Source organism: Mastigoproctus giganteus, chromosome 12, assembly GCF_048544385.1.
Source record: "Mastigoproctus giganteus isolate SK-2022 chromosome 12, ASM4854438v1, whole genome shotgun sequence".
NCBI lineage: Eukaryota > Metazoa > Arthropoda > Arachnida > Uropygi > Thelyphonidae > Mastigoproctus > Mastigoproctus giganteus.
In genome coordinates, this window is record NC_143586.1 from 25,383,681 (window position 1) to 25,411,169 (window position 27,489).

Consider the following 27,489-nt stretch of genomic DNA (forward strand, 5'->3'; position numbering starts at 1 on the left):
CGCCACGACATTCATCATAACCTCAAAAATCATCAATCATACTGCATGATGGAAGAGATAGGGAAGGGTTGGCCCGAACTTAGCTCTAGAGACTAAACATGGGTTCCACCACTTCAAGCCTCCAATAAGCAAAGTGGTGGTATTTCACCGGTTGATGAGAGTCATCTACCACCTAGTACTGCCTGGTAACATAGAGGGGCGGCGTTCCTCCATGTGGTGTGGGCGCCACACCTCGACCCCTGCTTACGTTGGTTCACACCTGGGTGGTCACCCACCATGTACTTGTGCATGAAGGTTATACCCAGGATTACTAACAGTCCCACCATCGTGAAGGTGCAAGCAGAGGATTTGGCTGTCATAGACCGTCCGGACTTCGCCGAAATTGGGTCCACTTTGACTTGAGTGTCACCCGAATATCAGTTCCATCAGCGTTTTAGACTCCCAGGTAGCAAGAACAGCTTGTCTGGCATATCTGAGAGAATGTCTGTGACAACCTCAAGGACCTAAGTCTGTACATATACTTCATATACATATACTAAGTCTGTACATATACATATACTGTACATATACTAAGTCTGTACATATGTACAAGTCTGTACATATACTTCAAGCAGTCTGCATACCTTCACAGACTCCAACTCCAAACTCACAGAACCAACCTTTCTTCTTCCTCATTTATCCCTTCTACTTGTCAGGAAAAACCTTCCTTCATATGTATTAAATTACAGTACACAGAACAAGTCAAAAAAGTATTTTCTGTCTTTTCAGCCTTCAACCCCCCCACACAGTACTAATTAACTTATCTTTAAACTTCATATAGGGTAAACGAATTGGGAAAGAAAAACATTCATTTGTCATTCATATACAAATAATATTGCTAGTTACTGTGGCAACTTATTCCTAAACTTCAGTGGCAACTGAAGTTTAACATTGACAAATGGAAAGTACTGCATATGGGTAGAAGTAACCACAGAGAAATGTACCAACTGTGTGGTACTACACTTAGGGTGGTAGAAAATGAAAAAGACCTGGGAGTAATTGTGCAGTCAGATATCAAGTTTCCAGGCTACCAGAGCAAGTCGTGGGGTATTTTCAATGATATAGAGAATTTTGCTAGTAGGGAAAAGGAAGTGATTATTCCTTCATATAAGGCAATGGTCAGGCCATGCCTTCAATACTGGAAGCCTCATTTTAGGAAGGATGTCGAGTTGCTTCAGTATGTACAGAGAAGGGCAACAAGATTGGTGAGGGGAATGAAGGGGTCCTCTTACCAAGAAAGGCTGAAATTCTGTAAACTGAAGCAGCTGGAGACTAGGCACCTGTGAGGTGATCTGAATGAGGTTTATAAGGTCTTGAATGGGTTAAGCATGTTGAATTCTGATGGGGTTCTTCCGCTTGCTCAGATTATGAGCCTGAGGGAGCATAAATTCAAACTGAGGAAAGACAGTTGTAGAATAGATGTGCAGAAATTTGCCTTTAACCAGCGGGTGATTAATTGCTGGAACAAATTTCCATCTGTCATTGTGGAAGTTGATAGCTAAATAAATTCAAGGAGGAACTGGACAAACTTTTAGAGGGAATGGATGTGTGATTTTTTTTTTTTTTTTTTTTTGCTGATGCTACATACTTGCTTTCTTGCATCACATGCTATTACTATTAATATTATATATTAATAATAAATATTAATAGTAATATTAATAATAGGAACCATTACTATTACTATGAGAGAAGAACTATCTTTCCTTATATCAGGTAGGGCTATACATTTCTTCATTTGTGTAAAATTTATTTATGTGAATTAGTTATTTACACTCAATTTGATTTAAAGTTATTCTTTAACCAACATTATAGGTGTTTATATATAAACAGTCTCTAAAAATTTATACTTTTTGTCAATTTACTGGCGAATGTAACACACTTTAAAACCTTTTTCACTTTACTAGCATACATTAACTGAAACTGCTTAGCAGTCTTTCCTTTTTTGTTATAGTAGAAAGTTTCCATCAAATATTTTCAGAGGAAGGCTTGCAGCCTTCCCCCCACCCCCCCTTTAGATGCATAATTCAATCAGATGGTGAGGTCAGCCTATCAGCACTAAGTGCTCAATTTCCTCTTTTAATACCATTACTGCTCCAGCTTTTAAGCTTACCATAACAGGGCCTTAGACAGTTCTGTAAGACATGCTTTCATGATTAGTCAGAAGAAACCCAATGCTGTCCCCATAGTCACACCAACTCTAGCACTAAGAGCATGCTGCTTTTGATTTAATGATATTTAGATATGTTCACAAATGTGACAAGTGCTTACTGTTTTTACTATTCTGTCCAACTGATTTTCTGACTCCTAATGGATGGATTTTCATGATATTTTATATTTGGTCTTCTAGAAAAGATTTGTTGAGCTATTCAAAATTTATTAAAATCAGATCAACAGAAATTTGTCTGGCAATATTTTTTTCACAAAACTAAGTTATTGCTAAATATATAAATGGAACTATACTTTGGATATTTCAGCATTATTCAACAAGCAGAAGTCAGATTGACACCAGATCTTCAAAGCATATTCTTTTAGACCCTGAGAAGGCCTAGGACCACAAACCCCCATTTCCTCACCATAAAAATCTATATTAGTTTGGATGGTCATGCAGTACTTGAGAAGAAAAAATCAGATTGTCACCAAACTTTCAGTGTATAATTTGTTGGTTCTTGGGAAGCATTTAAGATCCCCCAGTCCCACCACAGATATGCACTGCCTGAATAATATGATTCAGGAAACATTTTCATTTACACAATGAAAGTATGTTTCAGGCATTGCATATTGTAAAGAAAATTTGAATCGACATCTTTTCAAGTGTACATTTTGTTGGTGCGGGGGGAAGTTTTAGATCAAATTCCCACTACTTACCCCCCATACAGAAACACAAGATAAATTTGCAAGAGCCACTCCAATAAGTTTTAATGCTTTTTTAGAATATTCTTTTAGACCTTTGTACCAGTCACATTAAAAGGTTACTCACACACCTACCCAAAAGAAGTGCCACAAAAATATCATCTCACAATCAGCTAAAAGTGTGAACAACACATAGATGTTTTGGTAAACACTTTTTTGAGTATAGTACAGAAGATATTACGTATATTATTTGAAATGCAGAGTTGCCAACTTTTCACTTTTGAAAAGATAGAGATTAGGTTATTGTTAGGCAGGAGGTAAAAAGATTTTTGGTCAAAATAAGAAAGAGGAGGGGGGGAGGGGAAGCAGTTTTTGTAACGTCCTTACTACCAGAAATTAAAATTTACTGACAAAATACAGCCATAGGATTGTTTACCAGTATGAGCATGCTTTTAAACATCAGCTTACCTAACATTTTTCTGTCTATGAATTTCTGTCTAGAAATCCACTGACAGAATTTGTTTTTCTTGAAGAAATCAAAATACTGAAGCAGACTTTGCACCTCTTTAACAAATGGTGAGTTGAAGGTTTTCTTATAACAATGACACTGCTGCTCAGAATTGGCTGTCAAGAACATTTCCAAAACTGCACCACAAAGAGAAGATCTGAATGGAATTATTTTTTTCCATTGGGTTGAATATTCTGACACCTAGCATTGGAAACTACTTTTTCCCCCACCAGTGCTTAGAAGAAATGACTCTTGCACTAGATGATGATTGTCCACATCGTACAATGATATTCAGGTGGTATAGAGAATTCCAATGGGGAAATTTCACTCTGGAGGATTCTGAGAGCCCGGGAAGGCCACAAACGTCAGTTACGGAGGAAAACGTTACTGCTGTGAGGAAAATGCTTGACGAAAACAGGCGAGTGACCTACCAACAGACAGAGGATACTTTGGGCCTAAATGCACCAACAATTCGTTCGATTCTGCAAGATCATTTGCACGTGAAGAAACTTTGTTCTCTCTGGGTGCCGCATCAACTGACTGAAGAGCAGATGACACGACGTGTGACTTGGTGCCGGGAGATGTTAAAAAAGTTTGATAAGGGACAATCTCGGTATGTGAACAACATTCGTGACAGGTGACGAGACTTGGCTGTACTATTACGATCTGCCGATCAAGGCTCAAAACAAAGTTTGGGTCTTTGATGATGACGACACACCCGTAATTGTCAGAAAATCCCAATCTGTAAAGAAGAAAATGATAGCTGTATTTTTCAAATCGAGTGGAATTGTGGAACGTGTCGTTTTGGACACGCAGAAGACAGTCACAGCTAAGTGGTATACTGAACAATGCCTGCCTAAAGTCATTGGATCTATGAAGAACCTGCGGCCAAAGTCAAGAATGGACACCTTGTACCTCCATCACGATAATGTTCAAGCTCACCGCGCCAAAGCCTGCACCGAATATTTGACCACGACAGGACTGAAACTTCTCGAGCACCCTCCCTACAGTCCAGACCTTGCTCCCTGGGACTTTGCACTGTTCCTGCATGTAAAAATGAAGCTAAAAGGGAGGCGATTTTCCAGTGATGAGGACCTTCTACGGGCTTGGGACAACGAGTGTGCTTTACTCCCTAGTGAAACTTGGCAGAACTGGTTTAAAGATTGGTTTCGGAGGATGGAGAGGTGTATTGAATGTAGAGGAAATTACTTTGAAAAAATTAAATAAACAAAGCTGTATTGCAAAACTTTCCTAGTACACTTTGTATCATTAACAAAATTCCATGACCTGCTCTGGCAGCCCGCCTGCACTGCTCAGAGAACTATTTCTCAGACAGATACATAACAGTGAAGTCACAACATCATAATCTAAAAAGACAGGTTATGCGCAGGTGCCCTCAGGGATCGGTATTAGACCCGTTACTATGGAACATGATACTAAATGAATGGCTTGAAAGAGATTTTGATTGCTGTAGAACTATAGCTTTTGCAGATGACCTCACTCTCATCGTTTGTGGTAGATCGAGGGCAGATATTGAGCAATCTGCTAACTACATCCTTATTGATCTCTACCAGTGGTCTAATGATAATAAATTAATAATAAATCCTAGTAAAACAAAAATGATGATTTTAAAACAACTAGACCACAGAAGACACCACAAATTAAAATTAATGAAATACAGCTACCATTAGTAAAAGAAAATAAATATCTAGGAATTCTGCTAGACAATAAGTTAAGCTTTCTCCCTCATTTGATACATCTTACCCAGAAAATCTAAAAATTCTCAGGAACGATAATTAGAATTTCAAGTGCAGACTGGAGTCTTTCTAGAAAAACTTTACTTTTGTATTACAAAACAGTCTTCTTACCTATTGTCACATATGCAGCAGGAGCCTGGTTTTATAGAGCTAGAGTAGTAATATTTGCAAGCAAGTTACAGATGATACAAAGATCAATATTAGTTGTCGTCAATTGTGCTTGCAGAACAGTATCAACTGTAGCATTGCAAGTATTAGCTGGAACCATGCCACTAGATTTATGTTATTTTCCGAGGATTATGCTACAGAATTAAAAGGGAGATACCAACTATATATCTAAATATACACCTCAATTTAGAGGCCAATCCAAAGATAGAGAAGAAAAAAATGTTGGAACGAACTGATTAAACTATTAGCATTAGTAGAGGCATTTGATGCAAGAAAGCAAGCTTATGCAGCATCAGCCAAAAAAAAAAAAAAAAAAACCCACTTCACCCCTCTGTTCGTTCAAAATACATGTCCAGCTGAGCCTTAAACTTATTTAGACTATCAACATCCACGACAAGGGATGGAAGTCTGTTCCACCAACCACCCACCCGCTGGCTAAAGGCAGATTTCTGCACGTCTATCCTACATCTGTCTTTCCGCAATTTGAATTTATGCCCTCTCAGGTGATTATTCTGAGCAAGAGGTTTGATTTGATTTTGATTTTTTGTGGCACAAAAACAGCAAGGTTATAGTGCGCCAGGAAAAGGTTAAAATACAAAAAGGTAAGACTGGTAACTTGTAAAAAGGTTACTTCATCTAAAGGTGCACTGAGCAAGAGGAAGAATTCCATCAGCATTGAGCATGCTCAAACCATTCAAGGCTTTATACACCTCTATCAGATCACCTCGCTGGTGCCTAGTCTCCAGACACTGTAATTTGCAAAACTTAAGCCTTTCTTCGTAAGAGCACCCCTTTGTTCCATTCACTAATCTTGTTGCCCTTCTCTGTACTCGTCCCAGCATCTCTACATCCTTCTTGAAATGAGGCCTCCAGACCTGTATACAGTACTCTAGGTGTGGCCTGACCATTGCCTTATACAAGGGAATAATCACCTCCTTATCCCTGCTAGAAAAATTCCTATATAATATCGACAATACACCATGAGCTACTCTTGCAGCCCATCTGCACTGCTCAGAAAACTTCATATCTGCCTGCACAACCACCCCCAGGTCCCTTTCATTCTCTACCACTGTCAGTGTAGTACCACAGAGTTGATACGTTGCTCTGGGGTTGCTGTTTCCCATATGTAGTACTTTACATTTGTCAATGTTAAACTTCATTTGCCACCTCTCAGCTCATCTGCTCAACCTTTCCAGATCCTGTTGCAGTAGCACAGTGTCAGTAGTGTCCTTGACAACCCTGCCAACCTTCGTATCATCTGCAAACTTGGACATTAAGCTTGATATACCACCATCAATATCATTTATAAATACAGAAAACAATAATGGACCCAATACTGAACCCTGAGGGACTCCACTAATAACATCAGTCCACGATGAGCAGTGTACATTGATTACCACTCTCTGTCTTCTCAATGGACACTGCTCATCGTGGACTAATGTTATTAGTGGAGTCCCTCAGGGTTCAGTATTGGGTCCATTATTGTTTTCTGTATTTATAAATGATAGGCCGCCGTAGCCTAGTAGTCAGGCGCGCAGGTGCATAAGCACACGTGCCTTGAGTGACCGGGGTTCAAGCCCGTGACTGCTGAATATGGTGCTGTTTCTTGTATTCTGTCTATCTTGTGAACTCCTCTGACCGTTTGGTCGTCCCGGAGTATAAACGGAAAATTTATTTATTTATATTGATGATGGTATATCAAGCTTAATGTCCAAGTTTGCAGATGATACGAAGGTTGGCAGGGTTTTATTTTATATATATATATATAAAAAATAAAATAAATTTTAAAAGTAAAGTAAATTAAAATGATAATTAAAAAATAATGCCAGTAGCATGGCAAGACAGAAAAGCGAAAATAGTCAAAATTAAACAATGATCAAACCAACAGGGAGGGAAGAGAAGGGTAACAAGAGTAAAAATATTGCAGCAGAAACTCTCCAAGATAATTTCGAAATTCTAAATACAAAGATAATCAATTAAATTTTGAAAGCCAATTAAATATAAATTTAACAGCACCCCCTCTGATGGGCACCAAGTCCAAATTTATGTGAAATATCACCAGCAGAGGAGTAAACCAACTAAAATAAAAAAAAAAAAATATATATATATAGATATATATTTTTTTTATCATTTTATTTATATACAGTGAAACTTCTCCTAACGGACACCTCTCGTTAACGGACATCTCTCTACAACGGACATTTTCAAATTCCCCAACTCACCTCCATTGGTTTTAACATGTTTGCAGCTTCTGTCTAGCGGACATTCTCTGTAACGGACGCGGACAGGCAATCTGCACTGTTTCGTTTAGATTAGCACTTAATTTGATCTCCCCATAACGGACAGTGGGCGAGCTCACGGCCCTTTTTCTAGGAACGTTTCTTCCACGTATTGCCTCAATCGTGTGTTTATTTTCTATTTCCAATTCTCTGAATTTTATCAAGGTTTACGTCGCGTTTCTAAACCCTTTTTCAAGAATTTTAAGGCACGTGTAAAACTTCTGATGAATTCGGTGTGTGCAGGGAGGGGGGGATTTTAATCGGCCTTTCGTCTTTTCAGTTTCAGTTTTGTTCAGTGTCGTGTGAAGTGCACAATGTCTTCTCGTAAACATTTAACTTTAAAAGATAAAGTCGAACTCATTAATGCGTATGATCGGCAGAAAAATAGTGTTCACAATCTCGCTGCAAAATACAAAATCGGGAAGACGCAGGTAAGCGACATCATAAAGAAAAAAATTAACTGCTCAAACAATTTTGGCAACACGGAAATGATCAGGTTCAAAAATCATTCCCGTAAACTGTTGGACTTCAAATTTGTCGCACACGTGCTAAACAAATTCCCATTAATGGGCCTATTATTAGGGAAAAGGCTTTGAAGGTTGCGAAATCTATAGGAGTAAATGAGTTCAAAGCTTCTGTGGGATGGCTAGACAAGTTGAAAACTCGGCATAAAATTTCTTGGAAAACCGTAAGTGGTGAAGGTGGATCTGTTGATAATGGGGTTGTAACAGAGTGGACCGTCAAATTGGAAGATTTATGTCGTTATTTTGAAGCTAAGGATATTCACAACTGTGATGAAACAGGGTTGTTTTTTTAAAGCTCTTCCTGAAAACACAATGAGTCTAAAAAACGGAAAGTGCCAGGGCAGAAAAATTTCTAAGGAACGCTTGACTGTACTATTGTGTACAAATATGCTGGGAGACTTTGAACAACCTCTTGTTATAGGAAACCCACAAAATCCTCGTTGTTTCAAGGGCATAAAGTTGAATCTTTTGGATGTTGACGGGAAGTCTAATAAAAAAGCGTGGATGACACGAGATATCATGAGCGAATGGATCAGTCACTTTAACCAAACCATGATTCGTCAAAAGAGAAAAATTATTCTTTACATGGATAATGCTGCATCTCACCTGCACATTGAATTGTCCAACATTCAAATCATTTTTCTGCCACCAAACACATCTGCAGAGTGTCAGCCCTTGGATCAAGAGATAATAAAAAATTTTAAACTTCACTACAGAAAACGTGTTTTAAGACATCTCATTGCAAACATGAACGATGTAACATGTGCGAGTGACCTTGCAAAGAAAATCAGCATCCTAGATGCGATTCAATGGATTTCCTCTTCAGTAAACGCAATTAAGAAAACAAACTGTCGTGAACTTTTTTGTAAAGTCTGGCTTCTCAAACGCAAAAATTGAAGTTGTGAACAGCAATGTGGAGCACCAAGAAGAACAAGAACTTCAACATCTATTGATAATGTACGATACTTCCGCTACAAGTGACCCTGGCTACAAAGATATAGACTCAAACCTCCCTACAGAAGATGATGCTCTAGATATCAACGACATTATCATCGATATTTTTCAAGAAGTTCCTCATGAGGATGAAGAAATGGAAGGAGGTCATTCTGTCGAAGAACATATTAACAACGAACCACCGATGAAAATAAAAGAAGCGCTCATACAAATCAATCGTTTAAAAATGTTTTTCGCCGCTGAAGAAGATACTGAAGGACTTCTGATGGTTTCTTCACTCTAAACAAATGTTGAAAACAAAATTATCAGCCGGAAGAAGGTGCAGAAGAAAATAAGTGATTACTGTATGTATTTTTCTTAAGATCAAGTCATAATATGCATAGCACAATTGTATGTATATTATTTACAAAAATATTGTGCAAAATCTGTATATATTTTAATTTAATTTTACATTAAACGTTTAATGATTTTTCTTTCTTTCTTTCTTTTTTTTCTCCCTCAGACTTCTTGTTAGCGGACACTTCTCTCTAACGGACACATTTTCGATCCCCATGGCTATCCGTTAAAGGGAAGTTTCACTGTATATAAAATTTATTATTATTATTATTATTTTATTTCTATATATATATTTTTAAATTTTAATAAATTTTTTATTCATTTATTTTTTTATTTTATTTATTTACTTTTTATGTTATTTTATTTTTTTTTATTTATTTTATTTTAACACCACGGGAACTCTTTCTTTCCTCATTCATCATCATCATCAGCCATTTTCAATCCACTACAGGATGAAGGCCTCTCCAGCAACTTTCCAGTTCCTTCTGTTTTGAGCACTGGCCATCCATTTACTACCCAAAAACTCATGAATTTCATCTATCCATCTCCGCCTTTGTCTTCCAGGTTTTCTTCTAGCTCCTCTTGGGTACCATTCTGTTATTTTCTTAGTCCATCTGTCATCATGTCTTCGAGCTATGTGTCCTGCCCAAGACCATTTTAGTTCTTTAGTTTTGATAAGAATGTCCTTTACTTGAGTTTGCTGCCTAATCCATGTGTTTCTCTTCTTATCTAACAGTCTGATTCCCAATATAATTCGTTCCATTCTTCGCTGTGTAGTTCTCAGCTTCTCTTCCATTCTTTTGGTGAGTGCCCAAGTTTCACTTCCATAAGTCATGGTGGGCAGTATACATTGGTTCATTATTTTACGTTTCAGACAAACTGGGATATTGCTCTTCAGTATGTGACTATATTTCCTGAATGCTATCCATCCAAAATTTATTCTTCTCTTGAGCCATTTATCATTATTACAGCTAATAACTTGTCCCAGATAAGTATATGACTCCACCTTTTCAATTACTGCTCCTTCAATCATTATTTCTCTTTCTGTGGCATACTTGTTCATCATTACTTTTGTTTTAGCCATATTCATCTTTAGTCCAAAATCCTTACTAACTGTGCATAACTGATTAAGATTATCCTCTAATTCTTTGGGATTGTGGCTTATAACCACAATGTCATCTGCAAATCGTAAATGGTTTAGGTACTCTCCGTTCACATTGACTCCTTTCTGCGACCAGTCTAATCTTCTGAAAGCTTCCTCAAGGGCAGCAGTAAACAGCTTCGGAGATATTGTGTCTCCTTGTCGTACTCCTTTCTCGATTTTAAATTTGCTACCGTCTTTGTCTAGTCTAATAAAGGAGGTAGCACTCTCATATATTTTCTTCAAAATCATAATATATGGGGTATCTATGCCTTGTCTTTCCAGTGCCCGAAACATTGCCTTATGCTGTATGGAGTCAAATGCCTTTCCTCATTATTATTATTATTATTTTATTTATTCCCCCCCTCTGGAGTGGGCCCCCCAGAGGAATCTGGCTCACCTTCTGGCAACATCAGGTGGGTCAGAGTCTCGAATTGGGACAGTACAAGCACTATGGGACTGGCCCACCTTCCCGTGGTGTGGACGAGTACCCAGAATCATCTGTCCAGGTGATTGATGCTTCTGGTGGCCAGACACAACAACAGAACACACACATATCTGGCCTATCTGTGGTGATACCGTTCTTCACAGAGATATGAGGTGGAGTTGAACTGACGTTCTAGGAGCCACCCTTTACAAGAACACATGTCCACATATACATTTAAATTCGTTGTAGGTACAAAATGAATTCGGAGAGATTTGCATTGTTACCTATGATGTGGCTGAGTGACAACGATTCTTGTAAATTTGACAAGGAGTTGAAAACACACTGTCGGGCATTGTTAAAACTAAGCCTGATATACTTTCATCAATATCATTGATAAATATACAAAACAGTGGGCCCAACACTGAATCCTGTGGAACTCCACTAATAACATTAGTCCACAAAGAACAGTGCCTATTGTTTACCACCCTCTGTCTTCTCCCACTCAACCACCCTTGTATCCGTTGTAGCAACTTACACTTAATACCATTCTGCTCCAATTTGTACAGTAGTCTTCCATGCACAACAGTGTCAAAAGCTTTCCTGAAATCCAAGTATAATATTAAAATTATTTTTTGCATCTAGTTCCTTTGTTACCACATAATAATATTCAATGAAATTTGTCTGCATGTTAATTTCCTATTGTTCTTGAATGGAATCGTAGTTGATCATATTATAATAGGTATGGATTGACTAAGTAAATGTTTATCTTTCGCATATTGTTTATAACGAGATTGAAGGTTATGTCCTATTTTTGACTCAGGAAATTTCATCCATACTTGTTCAACTGTTTCGTCATCCTCAAATTCAAAATATACTAAAGTACCGATTGCACTGTTTACCAATACATCGACCACATCTATATTTGTATTAATCATGTATGGTTTTCTTTTCAATAATGATAGAATGTATGGAAGTCCTGCAGTTTCAGTCACTGACATTTTATGAATTTTATTTCACATACTTGCTAATTGTTCTTCAGAATGATATCCTTGGTATAAATCTTGTGCAACCACTTAATGGGTTTCATCTGCAACAAAAGCATTTGTATTATAAGTATTATTTACATCACTATTTCTTAAAAATAGTCAAATCCCTTGCCAACATAAATTAGTAGCATCTTCTTTGGTAACAAATCTCGATTCTATGATTTTAAGTTCATCTGGTAATAATGTTTCTCCATTGCCTATTTTTGTAAGAATTTTAGAAAATGTACTATCGGACTGTCGAACAACTTGTACTAATTCATGAAATTGTAGTGAATGCCATAATTCTGGAGCAATCAATGAGTTCTTCAGGCGTTTATATATAGGTATAGCACGCACTGGAGGCTTGCTTTCTTGCATCATGTGCCTTTACTAATGCTAATTGCTGTAATCTCCATACCTCCAAATGGTATTTCATGAACACCAGTTATCTGCTTTAAGCACATATCTATAATCGATAATAGTTCTGCACTAATCATACTAATTTCATCAATTATAATAGCATGTACATGTTGAAATGCAGTTTTATATTGTTGAAGATTGTTTTATAGACACATACGAAAAGCAGAATGCACCATTGATTGCCACAGCGGCGTTGCCTGTGGAGGCACAAGTAACATGTGTTGTGAATATGTGATACATTACAAAAACGATTATATGTTTCCATCAATAATTTAAGAGTAAATGTCTTTCCATGACCAGCAAGAAATACTTGAATCAGTTCATGTATCTGATTATCAATTTGACGATAGATAGCTTCAAGTAATAACGTGCATTGTTCTTGATTAGTACTACTCATCAAATGACAGTATTCTTCAGATGGTAAGACATTCTCTCGCTTCCTAACGACAGATGATAATTTATCCGTCACCATTCTCATCAATAGTTTTCTTGTCGGTAAAGAAATCATCATCAATTTCTTTTGATTTAAGGAATTCTTCATTTTTTTCCCACCGCCAGTCCATTTTCATCATTCTCATCAAGTTCGATACAAAGTTGCCTACAAATTGCCAGCATCTTTTCAATATCAGATTTGAACTCTTTTCTTCTCAAGGTAATTATCTCTTTGTTGGTTTCATAAAGTTCAAAATATTTATTTTCATTCAAAGTTTCATTCTCTTCATTGATAAATGATATGTGTAAATTTACCATGTTGCGTATATGTTCATGAAGACATGTTGTAATTCCGATACTGAATTATTTTAGGAAATTGTTGTTTCACCTTTCCCCCATTTCCTTTTTGATAATGAGCAATAAATTGTGCAAGAGTTATATCTTTTAATGTTTCACTGCATTTTTCATATTTTTCAAAAAAACTCTTTCCATATATCCAAAGACTCATATCAACTTGTTGTTCATCCAATTCAGCTGTTGATTTACGTAATTTCTGACGCTCATGTGACGCTTACCATTGGCATGTATTCAATTGCTCTTGAAGACACAGACATTGGGTATCGTAATAAACATCAAGCTGCCTCTTGTGAACTCATCTCCACAGAATTCAATACATCTACACTTAATGCTCGTGTTCGATCAGTTATATCCATATCAAGATATTCTTTTTGTAGCCCTATAATTTTCTGTTGCTTATTCCTCTGTTAGTTTTATTCACATATTCAACTACATATGCTGCACATGAATATTCTTCTATGATAAATTATAAATCCGAATTACACTTAAGCACTCCTAAAATCCAAGGATTCTAATTATTCATAAATTTCTCTTCTATCTTGTGTTTAATAAATACACGTGGTTGTTTGATACCAGCCCTCAAAATATTTAGATATTCTTCTTCTGATTGGTAATTGATTTGATTTAAAGAATTCTTCGAAATTAACATGATTATCCCATTCTAATGAGTCATGCATTTTACGATATTTTTTGCAATAAGCTGATCTTCAATTGTCATCTGTGGCCATCAGTATCAATATAAGAGTTTGCGACATTGGCCAAAAATGTGCTTCAAATCGACATTCGCGTCAGTTTGCATTATTATTTTTATAACAGGTAAAAATATGTTTATGTTGCTGTAAATCTGAATAATCTGAAGTTTTCTCTATAAAACATAATGCATCTATCTGTAAGATGTAAGATCTTACAAATTAATTTAAATAAAGATATTGGGGTTGTTTTTCACAAAGTAATATATAAATTAGAAAAACGTTGTTAGATATAGTGATGGTGTAAGATGAAAAATGTTACAAATTAAATAAAATAAAGATAGTGGGTTTTTCGCAATGTGAGATTAAATTAGAAGAAAGTTAAATTTAGTGATGGGATGGGTTAAGCGTGAGAATAAATAGTAGCAAAGGTACAAACTATCAACTCCCATAATACACGAGAGCAAACAGGGACAGCGGGACTAGGTAACGGGTGCCATTTGTGAATAGGCGTGAAAAGAGTTGCTTGAGAACAAACAGTAGAATGGGAGATGGGATTAGACGAAGTGGGTTCACTTCCAGTGTTCGGTTCCAAATTAAGACCGGCGTCAGGCTGACTAAGATGTGAATTTTCTGATGCTTTAGAAGGCAAAGTGCAAAATGAAAATGAGTGTTTGTGGAGGTGGCCGGTCGACATCAAAGGGGCATACTGCCTGTGAAGAAAAAAATAAGAATGTTCGAAAAGGAGGTTGGTTTGCGCGCTAAGGAGACAGCTTGGGAGAAAGGCATTAGCGAATGAAACGGAATGTAAATTTAAATAGTAAGGGTATAAGTATACATTGGTTGGAGTTGTTGGCGGGGGAGTGCCAGTCTTGAGAGGTGGTATAGAGTTCGGAGAACAAAAAGAGAGAGCGTGGGAAAATTGAAAGAACCTATCGGAGAGAAAAAAGGATGAAGGAGTTTTGAAAGTTTCTAAGAGAAGTATGGTGAGGAGGTGGTCGACGAGAAATAATGAAAAAGTGAGGTTATCGGAATGTCAGGGAGTTTGCAAAAATCAGTCAAGTGAGAGAAGGAGATTCCCACAGATGACCAGGTCCACCGATGAAGGCTATGATACCCAGGAAAGGTCTTGGAAGGCAAATAGCAGGCCCAGAACAGAACATAGCAGCCCTGGAACAGAAGGAGCATATCCGACAGACAGAGTAGTAGATCCCGAAAGTTGTGTAGTAGCCCTACAGTTTGTACAATATTTCTCTGGAAGCCGTAAGATGTTGCTCTAGATGGCAGAGAATAACAGTCCCAAATAAAGAAAGATGGAAGGCCCTAACGGAGACGTCCCGCCAGTCACTAGAAGTAAGTGCCTTGATAGCATAAGTACTCCTTTACAAATTTAAAGGACTATACAAAAAAGATAAGAGAATTATTAGGGGAGTTCATAAGGGGAAATATACAGTAAGGTGTATGCATGTAAATGTAGATGAGTAGAATAATGTTGTTGGAATATGGTAAAGAACGGAGAATATATAGATATGGTGAATTTACTTTTGAATAAATGGATGTAAAGTAAAAATTTTGGATGGGGTAATTAAAGGGGATAACAGAGATGAATGCTATCATATGTGATGATCCAAATGTAATGTGGTGACCAAGTCAGAAGTTTTTTTTGTCTAGTGCTGGTATAAACCAGATAAATAAGATAAACGCTAGTTTAAAAGATGGTTTCAATTGTATCAAGGTAAATCTAGCTAGAGAAAGTTTGTCATTAGTATCGCTAAATAAGAAAGAAGTACTGCATAATATAAGATTTGAATGTGGAAACTGAGTGTGATCCATTAGAAAAGAAATTTTGATTTACTTTAGAGAAGTTAGTACAATGGAAATTCATGATAGTGTTAATAGCCTTGTGGTAAAGAGAAAGGTGATGTACATGAATGTAAATTAACATGACCAATTAATCCATACCATACCTTATAGATTGTGCTATCAAGTTGTAATATGTGTTAAATATTGATCATTTTCCTTTCTGTAAATATGTGTAATAAACAATTTGTTTATTACACATTTTGAACACCCAGCCAAATCCGAAGGAGGAATATACTCAATATAGAAACTCCCTACAGCCTGATTTCTTCTGTGAGGTACTCAAGTTAGATGCGAAAGTGGAGTATAGTAAAGGTGAATAAAATAAAGGTATAAAGATAGTATAAGCATACAAGGAAATCCCCCCCTCCACATACCATTTGGATTGCTTCTTCCATCCTACCTTTTTCTTCTAATGGTGCAGATGGTGCATTGTTCATTCATAATAATATACACCGATGAGTCAAAACATTATGACCACCTACCTAATATGATGTTGGCCCTCCACATGCAGCCAAAGCAGCTCATACCCAGCGAGGCATGGATGCTACAAGATTTCTAAATGTCCCTTGTGGTATCTAGTATCAACACGTAACCAGCAGATCCTTTAACTCTTGTAAGGTCCATGGCTGAGACATTGCAGATTGGAGTTGCTGTTCCAACACAAACCACAGGTGCTCAATGGGATTGATGTCTGGGAATTTGGAAGACAAGGTAATATCTGGAAGTCTTCCTCATATTCCATGAACCAGTCTCGAACAATCCAGGCGGTGTGGCATGGCACATTATCTTACTGAAAGATGGCACCACCAGAGGGGAATACTGTTGCCATGAAAGAGTATACCTGGTCAGCAATGATGTTTAGGTAGGTGGTAGACATCATAGTGCCCGGCACATGGATGACTGGACCCACGGTATTCCAGCAGAACATCGCCCAAAGCATGACACTGCTGCCACCAGCTTGTTTTCGTCCCATGGTGCATCCAGGCACCATCACTTCCCCAGGTAAAAGATGCACATATTTATCTGGCCGTCCACACGGTGCGACAGGAAGCATGATTCATTGGATCAGACAACCTTCTTCCAATCACTCAAGGTCCAGTTTCGATGCTACCGTGCCCATTGTAGGCACTGTCGTTGGTGAACTGTGGTTAGCATGGGCACTCGGAGCAGGCCACGGCTACGCAGCCCCATTTTCAGCAGGGTTCGATGTACTGTGTGTTGTGATACATTACTCCCATCACTAGCATTGCAATTATCGGCGAGTTGCGCCACAGTCGCCCTTCTGTTGCCACGTACCATCTGGGAGAGCCATCGCTCACCTCGAGCATCGATGAGCCATGGTCATCCAACACTTCGCCGGTGGTTCATGAGTTTTAACTCCTCGGACCACTTTCGGTAGGTACTAACCATGGCTGACCATGAGCATCCCACCAGCCGTGGCATTTTGGATATGCTCTGACCCAGTTGTCTGGCCATTACAATTTGGCCTTTGTCAAACTCGCTTAAGTCCACTGCCTTTCCCATCTGAAGAACAAGAGTAACACTGATTAACAGAGCTCGGTATCAGGTGTTTTTTATACTGTGTCCCAACCCGCACATGTGCCATAACTCACCTGCAGTTGCTTCGATTTGCATAACGACTCGCTGGTCATAGTGTTTTGGCTCATCGGTATATGTGCATGTGGACTTCTTCAATGTTGAAATTTAATGTGTTTAAAGAAATTCACAACATAATATTTCCTAAAAGGACTAGGTTTTCAATTTTAAAATTTTGAGTATACTCTCAACAATTTTATTAAAGTATATGGCACACGTTACCGGGTCTTCGTTTATTAACATAGCTCTTTCCATGTAAGGTAGATCCATAACTTCGTTAGTTGTAATTTCTCGTTTATATCTGAATTTGTATAACATACATAGTAACATGGGCCATGTTGGTTCACATGCACTCAACGTCAAGAACATTGTAGGTTTTCCTAACTGACGAATCACAGCAAACACATCTCGTTTATGTTGACTCCAATAATATGCTGAATTGGAAATTGATTTTAGAAATGTCAAGTTAGGACTCTAATGACTTGTTTATAAATTCTTTCGATTCCAATATAAAATGAGTAATGTTAGCTGTTATTCCTACTGATTTAAATGCAATTTGCAAATTTTCTGCAGTATGCATTCGCATAAATTTCATTGCCATATATAGCAAATGTTGGGGAGTTACTCCATGATGATCAGATCTACAAATTTCACTCAATGCCATTATAAAGGGAATAATTTTGATCCATTTTTAAATTTTTGTGCATGTCCTAAATATATACTGGAAAAGAAAGTTCTGCATGTATATCAAATATGAAACTTGTTGGAGATGATTTCTGACCAGGTGCTATACATAAATATTTATCTTCAGACCATAATAATGTTTGTTGTTGAATTAACAATAGTTCATCATCATCATTGTTGAGAGGTTCCACAATTTCATCTGAATGTTTTTGTTCACTACCATCATTTGTCCCCAAGAAATCATCACTCACTTTTATGCCGTAGAATTTATACAAATGTGAATTTATGAAATACCATAACCATATTTTCACTATTTTACAACATCCAGTGGAGGCAAATCAGCAGGGTATGTTGGATATATAAATCCATTTGACATGGCCATAGTTGGCATCCATCCCTCTTTTAATGAAGTTCATGTCCATGTTCATAATGTAAACGACAAATTTGCATAAACAGTAATCGTGGTGATATCAAAAGCTCAGTTACAACAGTAGGGTATCTTGGATAAATCAGTAGGGTATCTTGGATATATAAATTCACTTGACATGACCAAGTTGGTATCCATCCCTCTTTTAATGAAGTATGACATGTATTACATCATGAAAGTACTCACTTCTTGTAAAGGAAATTCATTTTGAAGTAATTGATATGATTGTTGGAAATAGTTTCAAATCTAATTGAAACCATACATGATCACAAACATAAACAACTAAATCCAAATGGGTTTTTGTACACTAGTTTTTCAAACTCACTGTCAGCTCATGTAGACACTATAGAGATATAATCAGGAATCTCATTATTAGCCATTTCTAATTTTGCTTTTTTAAGTGCACAATATTCCTTCATTCGTTCTGCTGGAGTTTTAGATTCCTGATAAGCATCAGGCATAGTAGAACTCTGGTTGACAAGTATCACGTATAGTAGAACTCTGTGGTTGAATTTCATTAAGATTTGGAATAGTTTGAATTTCTAATTTCCTTTTCTTCCGTTCACGATATTCCTTCATTATTTCAGCTTGAGTTTTTTTGGGTGCAGTTTGAGAAGTTCCAGGCATAACAAAATACTGTTGTTCAATTCCATCTGGATTCACATTTCTGTCCAACTTCCCTTTCTTTCTTTCACGATATTCCTTCGAATGCTGGGCTATATATGTTGGCATAGTCACTTGCGTATTAATCATTATGCTGATATAATGTAGCATGTCACTGCTTAATTGTACTTGTTGTCACTGCACTTGTTGCATACAATTGAGTTTTATTGGGCACATGCGCTGTACTTGTTGCACTGCACGCAACAAGTACAATGCATGTGCCCAAGAAAAGACATTTTTAACATCAAGTACGCATGTGCGCATCGGGTTCCACAAGGCCACAACAGCTGTAAACAGGAGAAGTTGTTGCTGTTGTTATTTGGTTTTTAGGAGCATTAGCAACTAAGGCCATATTGCTCCGAGGATATGCGGTGGTCATTCCCTGACCTTTCCCCATCCTCCGTATTTGGTAGGCACTGGCTCGAACCCAGGTCTAATCAAGAAGCATGTGCTACGCACTGCTGCTCCTACCCACCTGGCTACGGAGGCGCCTAAACAGGAGAAAGCTGGAGACGATACAAAAGTGTATATTACTAACCACCTCAAGAGCTTGTAACATAATCAGTACTCAAGTACTCCAAGCCCTTACAGGATCCCTCCCCATGGACCCAGAGATCATCCAACATGGACTACTTTATCAGCTGGCAAAAGGCTGGGTGGCCACTTGCCTTGACTTTACGACCAACCCTTCAAATGATCTTAAAAATTAAAGGAAATGGCTCTCTGCTCACCTCCAGCTGACTTGGCAAGCCTGCTGGGAAGCATCCAGCAAAGGACAAATCACACGCAAATTTCTGCCTACAATACAAATGGCATATCCTAAATACCCATCATGGCTTGCCCCTGGGCTCTATATCACCTATCTGCTCACTGGCCATGGGCCTTTACGACAAGCTTCAGGGTTTTGGACTCTGCGATACCCAACTGTTTCACTGTGGCTCCTGAGAAAAGTAGGAAAATTTACTTTACACCTGCCCTCTCTATGAGGACCTGCACCGCAAGCTAATCAATAGGATCTGTCTCTCCCTCCGAGACCAGGAGCACCTCATAATACAGAGGAGGACACATACCGGGCATTTGCTCAGTTTGCCAATGATCTCTTTGAAAGGAGGACATTCCCGCAACATCAACTGCAGCAGTCACCAAAAGACTGAAACCTTCCACCAAGAAATGCAAACGTGGAAACATCATCTGGATCTACCATGCCTTCTGCTGGTAGCAAGAAAACTCAAATGTGACAAATCACCTAATCCTAACATCAAGAAATGCAAAACTGTGAAATGCACTTTCTGGACAAGTCCCTGCATATCATTGGGACCATCTCGATGCAAGAAAACTGGAACATGACAATACAATGACTAAAACTTAATCACCTCAAATATAAATGCAACCTATGAGAGGATTGCCATACACAAGAGCCGGCGCATTGACGCTATCGTGCTATCACCAGGAGCTGGACAAAATACCATCCTACAGCAATAAAAATGAAACGTAACAAACTAGGACCAAACTGGATCGATACATGACCACGACTGCAGCAATTGGCCGCCACCAAGCCATTAGGCGCCCCAAGGCTGAACATCTGGCTCAGCCTGCTTTCACTCCTTTCCACTGGGGGGGGGAGATCGGTAGAAGACCCCCCATGAGGCATGGGTATGCCCCACTGCCTTCCACCTCCCATCGGAGAGAAGTACACAGATAGGGTGGCGAGGCTGCTTAAATCGACCCATGGAACAATGACAGATTATGATTATGATGACCTCCGGCAAATATTTTGCTAGAATTGTAACAAAACTGTTGCGCAACTGTTAAAAATAACGGAAATTTGAAAATAAATCGGATCGTTTTTTGGAAACTTACTGCAAACTGTTTTTCTTTCTTGATTTTAAAGCTAAATAAAACCTATTGCAAAAAAGGACTCCGGTCAAAAACTGTTAGTCTGAATTATTCAGGCTCAAAGAGTGTTCTGGACAGAGGGACACAGGCAAATTATTATACAGGTGTTCCTCTTGTCTTCTGACACCTGCATTGTTTAAAGGGGTGCAATCTAGGCCATTACCAATTTAGATAGTTAGCACTATTAAAAGAAAGTATGCATATATTCTATAAACTTACCTCTGCAGGCAGAAGAGTATACTGAAAGAGTGTTTTCAGCCCTTGCAATAAACTATTATCATTCTGTGTAACATATGCACAAAAGTCATGACTAAGTGCAATCCAGTCACTTCCACCATCAACTCTAATACCCCATGGTAAAGTTCTTTCTCCAAGACGCCACATATGAGTATCACATTCATAAAACGTTTTGTCCAGTCCTTGTTTTGCAATGAACCTAAAAAATAAATGAGATATATATATTATGAGTTATATAGTATGTTGATAAACATTAATATACATAATTTATGTTTGTTATTTGGTTTTTAGGAGCATTAGCAACTAAGGCCATATTGCTCCAGGAATATGCAGTGGTCATTCCCTTGACCTTCCCGCATCCTCCATATTTGGTGGTGACGGGCTCGAACCCCAGTCTAATCAAGAAGCTTGTGCTACGCACTGCTGCTCCTTCCCACCTGGCTACGGAAGTGCCACATAATTTATGAGCTAGTGCCATTTTATGTAGCATCAGCTTATGAGCTTATGTAGCATCAGCCAAAAAAAAAATTTTCACACATCACCCCCCAATAAAAGTTTGTCCTTGAATTTATTTAAGCTATCAACTTACACAATGACAGATGCGGTTTGTTGTGAGAGAATTAAGATCACCTGTGCAGTTGAAATCCTGCAGGCCACAAAAACAGGTGAAATCACAAGATAGTCCTACAAATATAATGGGGGGAGGTAGGGGAAGGGAGAGAGGGAGAGAGAGAGAGAGAGAGAGAGAGAGAGAGAGAGAGAGAGAGAGAGAGAGAGAGAGAGAGAGAGAGAGAGAGAGAGAGAAATGTCATCTTTTTTGTATGGATTCTTAAAGTCAAATGTTGCCACTATTTATGTTTATCACTGGTTTTATGATATCTGGATAGATGACTATACAAATAATCATCAAACCATGACTCCTGGAAATATAAACATTTAAACACAAATGTTTACATTTTACAAATTATTATTATTAAAAAAAAAAAAAAAAAAAAAACATTAATTTTATAATTTCTGTTTTTTGGTAGAAATGCACATTTCATCCCACTATCCATCCCCTCTTTGCTTCCATCAGCCAAAATATCAGTTATACTTAACTGCATTTTTAAAAAGTTAATGAACAGAGATCATTGATACAGAAATATTACTTTTAAAATACAGTGGATCCCTGCTTTACGATTGGTTCACTATATGATGAAATCACTTTATGATAGACTCTCCATAATAAAATACTGTTCCCATACGATGTGTGATAAGAGTCGGTCATTGTGACCACATTTGTGAATTGAACTTTAATTATATTAAATAGCAATTCTAATAAGCGAAAATAAGAGGATTATTATCCACAGGCCATAAAAGTAAAGATCGTAAATTTACACTATTACATTACCAATTAACAAAATTAAATAATACATGAAAATTGGAAGAATATTTTCCACCGGTTAGCAAAATAAAAATAAATTTACTCCTACATAGCTTAATTAATACTGTAATATGTACATACTAACTAATTTATATTTCTGTTCATTGACATTTTTTTAGGGGTTGTAAAATTTAAAACAGTAAAAAAAAGATAAGCAATTAATAACAAATAATGCACATAAATTGCAACTAAGACGATACACGCACGTGAGATAAGCAGTAACAAGTTTACAGAGCTTAAAAAGTAGGAATGAAGAGAAGATTCTGAAAATTTTTTTTTATATGATTAAAGACAAAGGAGAAATACATTTTGCCATAATAACGTAAAAACCCACAGAATTCCAGCAATCGGTATTATCACAAATGCAATAAGATCGAGTTTACCAAGATTGTTTATAATAGATTGCACTAACAGAAAAGCCCAATAAACTGGAAACTGTAAATTGTTTTGATTGTTTTATGGTTCTATCCTCCAGAAATGTGCTTTAGAAAAATATAAAAATCACCTTCTAGGGAGATAAATAGCTTAGTTATATAGTGAAAATTTCAACCTCCGAGGTCTTGGAACGAATTACCAAAAAACAATGTGTTATTGGGTTCACATTACGACAATTTTACCATACAATGGTGTCTCTGGAATAGATTAATATCGCAAAGCAGGGGTCCACTATTTGGCATAAAGAAAAAAATACTATTAAAAAATGATGTTCAGATACCTCTGGGTGTCTTGTCCATGAGATTTCACAAAATTCATTCCTTTATTGGCACTAAGAAACTGTTCTATTTTGGAGAGAGGTCTAAAATTTTTAGAAAATTTAATTATTATTTAATCTGCCATATAATTCACTACATAAATATGATTTATGAGGATTTAGATTTAAGATATTAAATTAAAGATCTTGCAAATTAATATTTGACAACTGTATCCATATATCATTTGCTCAGATTAAATCAAAAATATTTGTTTTTTAATAGTAACCACTGTTCATAAAGAAACAGATCATTACCAAAAGAACTGAATAAATAGAGGAAATTTCAAAAAATACAGTAAAATTGCCCCATCTAAAAGGAACACATTCTGTTAGCTCAAAATAAGTGACGTTCATGTATCAATTCAGCAGTACTTACAAAAAATATAGTGCACATTAGTATGAAGTATCATCTCTACGATAAGCAATGCACACTGCCAAATACTGAAGTAGGGGACAAGGACAGTGGCAGATGTCATTTTCATTTTAGTTTATAATTGAGTAATGCTTCTTGCATCTGTGTTATGAGTTGGGCAGCAATGGGACAGAGAGTCAGAGGTCGATGAATGTCCCATGACATTGCAAACGTATCTGATGGATGACAGATCTTTTAAATATGGAGGCCAAGGAAGCATGCAGACACCATTAGAATACAAGAGCCATACAGGGATAGACCTGGTCCTGCTAGAAAGCTGTTTGGGATGAAATGTAGAAAGGGAACAATTACCACTCTTAAAAATTAGTTTTAACAATGTCATGTATCAATGTGCATCATGCTATCAGATGTGAAAGGCTATTGTAACTGATGGCTCCCAATACACACCATGATTCAAAGCATTGGTTCAGTATGCCACTCACTGATGCAGGCTGGATTACCTCTGTTTCCTGGAATGTATCCAGATGTGCACATGGCCATCAGAGTATCCCACAGAAAAGTGACGTCACAAAAAAGATAGCAGCATGCCATTCTTCTCCAAACAGCTCTCTTCTTGCACCACTACAGGCACAGACAATGGAATGTAAATGAAGATAAAACAGATGGCAAGAATGCAGCCCTATCTCTCAGTCAACTGCTAATGTATGAAGTGAGGCACAAAAGTGGACTGGAGCAATAAAAAGAAAACAAAATGAAGGAGCTTAAAAATGGTTTTATTTTTATTCAAAGTAATCATCACCTAATTGAATGCACTTATTACACCATTCTGAAAGTTTCTAAAAAAAGTTAGCTATAGCATCCAAAGAGATGATTTTCAGTTTGATGGTTATGTTTTTCTTTATGTTCTCAACATCCTGAATCTCTTTCCTTTAAAGACAGTTTTCACTTGGGAAAGAGGAAAACCCACTGGTGCTGTTAGATCAGCAGAATAGTGTGGATGGTTGATCAGAACAATGCCATGTTTCATCAGAAATGTCTTCACAAGTGCAGCATGGACAAGGGCATCATTGTGCAACAAGAACCACCTGCCTTTCTCTGAAAATTGCTTACCCGGAAAATGCACTTCAGTCTTTGAAGTACCTGTAAAGAGAACACAGAACTGCCTCTCTTCCCTTCAGGTACAAATTCCTTGTGAATTGCACTGTTTATCGAAAAACATGATCAGCATAGACTCAATCCTGGACTTTTGTAAATGAAACTTTTTGGGCCTTGGTAATGATTTTGAAGTTCACTACATGCTCAGATGCTTCATCTATGGGTTGTACTAAAACAAGCAAAACACTCATCTCCAGCAAGAATACAGTCGAAGATATTAGAATTGTCTTGACAGTTTGCATGATGACATTCTTTGTTGCTTCTGCTCATCTGTGAGACAAATTTTGCACAGACCTTCCTTTTCCCTAAATCTTCATGCAGAATTTTAAAAATCATCTTATTCACATCTAACTCATCAACCATAATGGTCAAACAATGATCTCTTGCCCTGAACTTTTGCAACTCTCTCCTCATTTTGAGAGATTGATGGATGCCCACTTTGATCTTGTCATTGCAAACATCCTCGTCCATCTTTGAACTGTTTATACCATTCAAACACATTGGTACAACTTAACGTTTCATCACCATAAACAGTTTTTAACATTTCATATGAAATGTTCTGTTATGTTGCAGATCTTCCCAGTTTAAAGCAAAAATTGATATTTGTTCGCTCCTCCATTGAAAAATTGTGACACAGAATGTTAACACTACCATATCACACAAAACTGGTTGTCACTTGCAACCTGTGAGACTAATGGACAACCTGTTGTCCAGCTGGCTGGCAGGCTACCACCATCTGTTGGAGGGAATTTGAACTAAAACATACTACTTATGTTCATTTTCAAAATCATCAAACATGACCTCAACAGCACCAAGAACTTTATTTGCCTTTATCTGGGAACTTTATTGCCACTCATATGTATGTATGTATGTATGCAATCCACCAGAGGGAGGCACAAAGATTCTGTTATAATGTTAGAAATCAGGTGGACTGTGACAAACAGTTTCTTGTGACTAATCAACAGATCTATTGATTTTCCCATTCTGATATCCTGATGATGATGCCTGGTGACATGTCCAAACACCTTCCAGTCTCACTTTGCCAACAGCATCCAACCAATTTGGACAAAATGAATTTGCCAACTGACCATTCGCCTGCTAATAATCCAATTATCTTATTTGTTCAAAGTCCACCAGCTGTACATAGCATAACCTATAGGTTTAATACATATAAGGTGATGCAGTGCATACTCTCAGAAGATCATTTGCTCAATTTTTGTTGACCTACTTAATATTGCTATACATTTTGGACACATTTTTGTCCAAAATGTATAGCATCTTCAGGTTCTTACATCAGTCAGATTGGGCATTCTATTGTGCCGATCAGGTTGATATGCTAACTGTTTATCTCCATTATGTCACTGCTATGCTTGCAAATTTTGGGTAAATTCATCCAATCTTTCTAGGGGGGGGGACAATTTCAATGATGAGCAGTGTGGTAGAAAGCATATTGTTTATTCTGAAAAACTGTTGCTTTCCTTGGCACCAGCCAAGTCTACTGATAGTGAATACAGACAGCACAAATCTCAGTTTTATTCAAGACCTACAGTTAAATTCACCATTCATAGACTTGCTACATTAGAGGATTACAATAAACTTTTAAAGGCAAAAATATTGATGAAGCAATTGAAAGTGTCAAGATTTTAAATGAGACTGGTATTCAGAAAATCCAATTAAGCTATTGTAGTTCCCAAAATGACTGAATTGAATGTTCTGTCTTGTACAGTACTTAACATTAGCATACTGCAATTTTTTTTAAAGTGAAGTTGATAATGAATTTGAAGATTGGTTTTCAAACCAGACATCCAATGGCTAAGTAAAATAAAGATGCCTTTAAAAAACGTTTACATTAAGAAATTTATTAATTCTCTTAATGAACATGTGATATAACTTATCCAGCAGATCTTCCCACATGACTAATTGACACCCATTTTAAATGTGCTCCTTTTTTTTCAGAGATATCACTGAGAAAATTAACATTAGTTGTCTTTGACTTTAAAGTAGACAGAGTTACTATCTCCACTCGATAGGGAGAACCTATCTAAAAAGATGAGCATGTGTTTTTAATGTATATCTTAGGAAAAGGTCCCTAAAAGTCTAATGCAATATTGAGGATTATATTGCAAGCAGCTGTTCAGTTTGCAGAGAAGCATTACCTCCATACTCACCACTGATTCAGAATGTTTTAAGACCAACTTCTTTTCCATCCTTTTAGATCTGGCACCAATAAAAACTGATCCTATATCCTGTTGATAATTTTTTCTGTACATATAAGATCTACTAAAGCACTAGAGTAACACATATATATTCCCCAATCCTTTATTATATACTGAGTCACATTGGGATCTAAAATTCTGATTTTAGAAGAGTTCCTTTTTTCTAAAATACCTTCCTGATCCACTAACATAACACACAAGTTTTCCATTTCTAATGTCCACTTAAAAAGTATCTTCACAATTCAGGATCTCTCCTTTGTAATTACCCCAATATCCAAATTATGAGGGGCGTTCAATAA

At 37.2% G+C, this 27,489-nt stretch overlaps 1 protein-coding gene across 1 annotated transcript in view; it reads right to left on the bottom strand.

Moving 5' to 3' along the window:
• Positions 1–27,489, bottom strand: part of oxt (Xylosyltransferase oxt) — a 214,324-nt gene that overhangs the window by 84,083 nt on the left and 102,752 nt on the right. Inside the window, exons 6-7 of the mRNA XM_090385682.1 lie at positions 23,411–23,491; positions 21,255–21,471 (exon numbers count right to left, since the gene is read on the bottom strand). Coding sequence (XP_090241808.1) covers positions 21,255–21,471; positions 23,411–23,491 — 298 coding nt within the window. The remainder of the gene's footprint in view (positions 1–21,254; positions 21,472–23,410; positions 23,492–27,489) is intronic.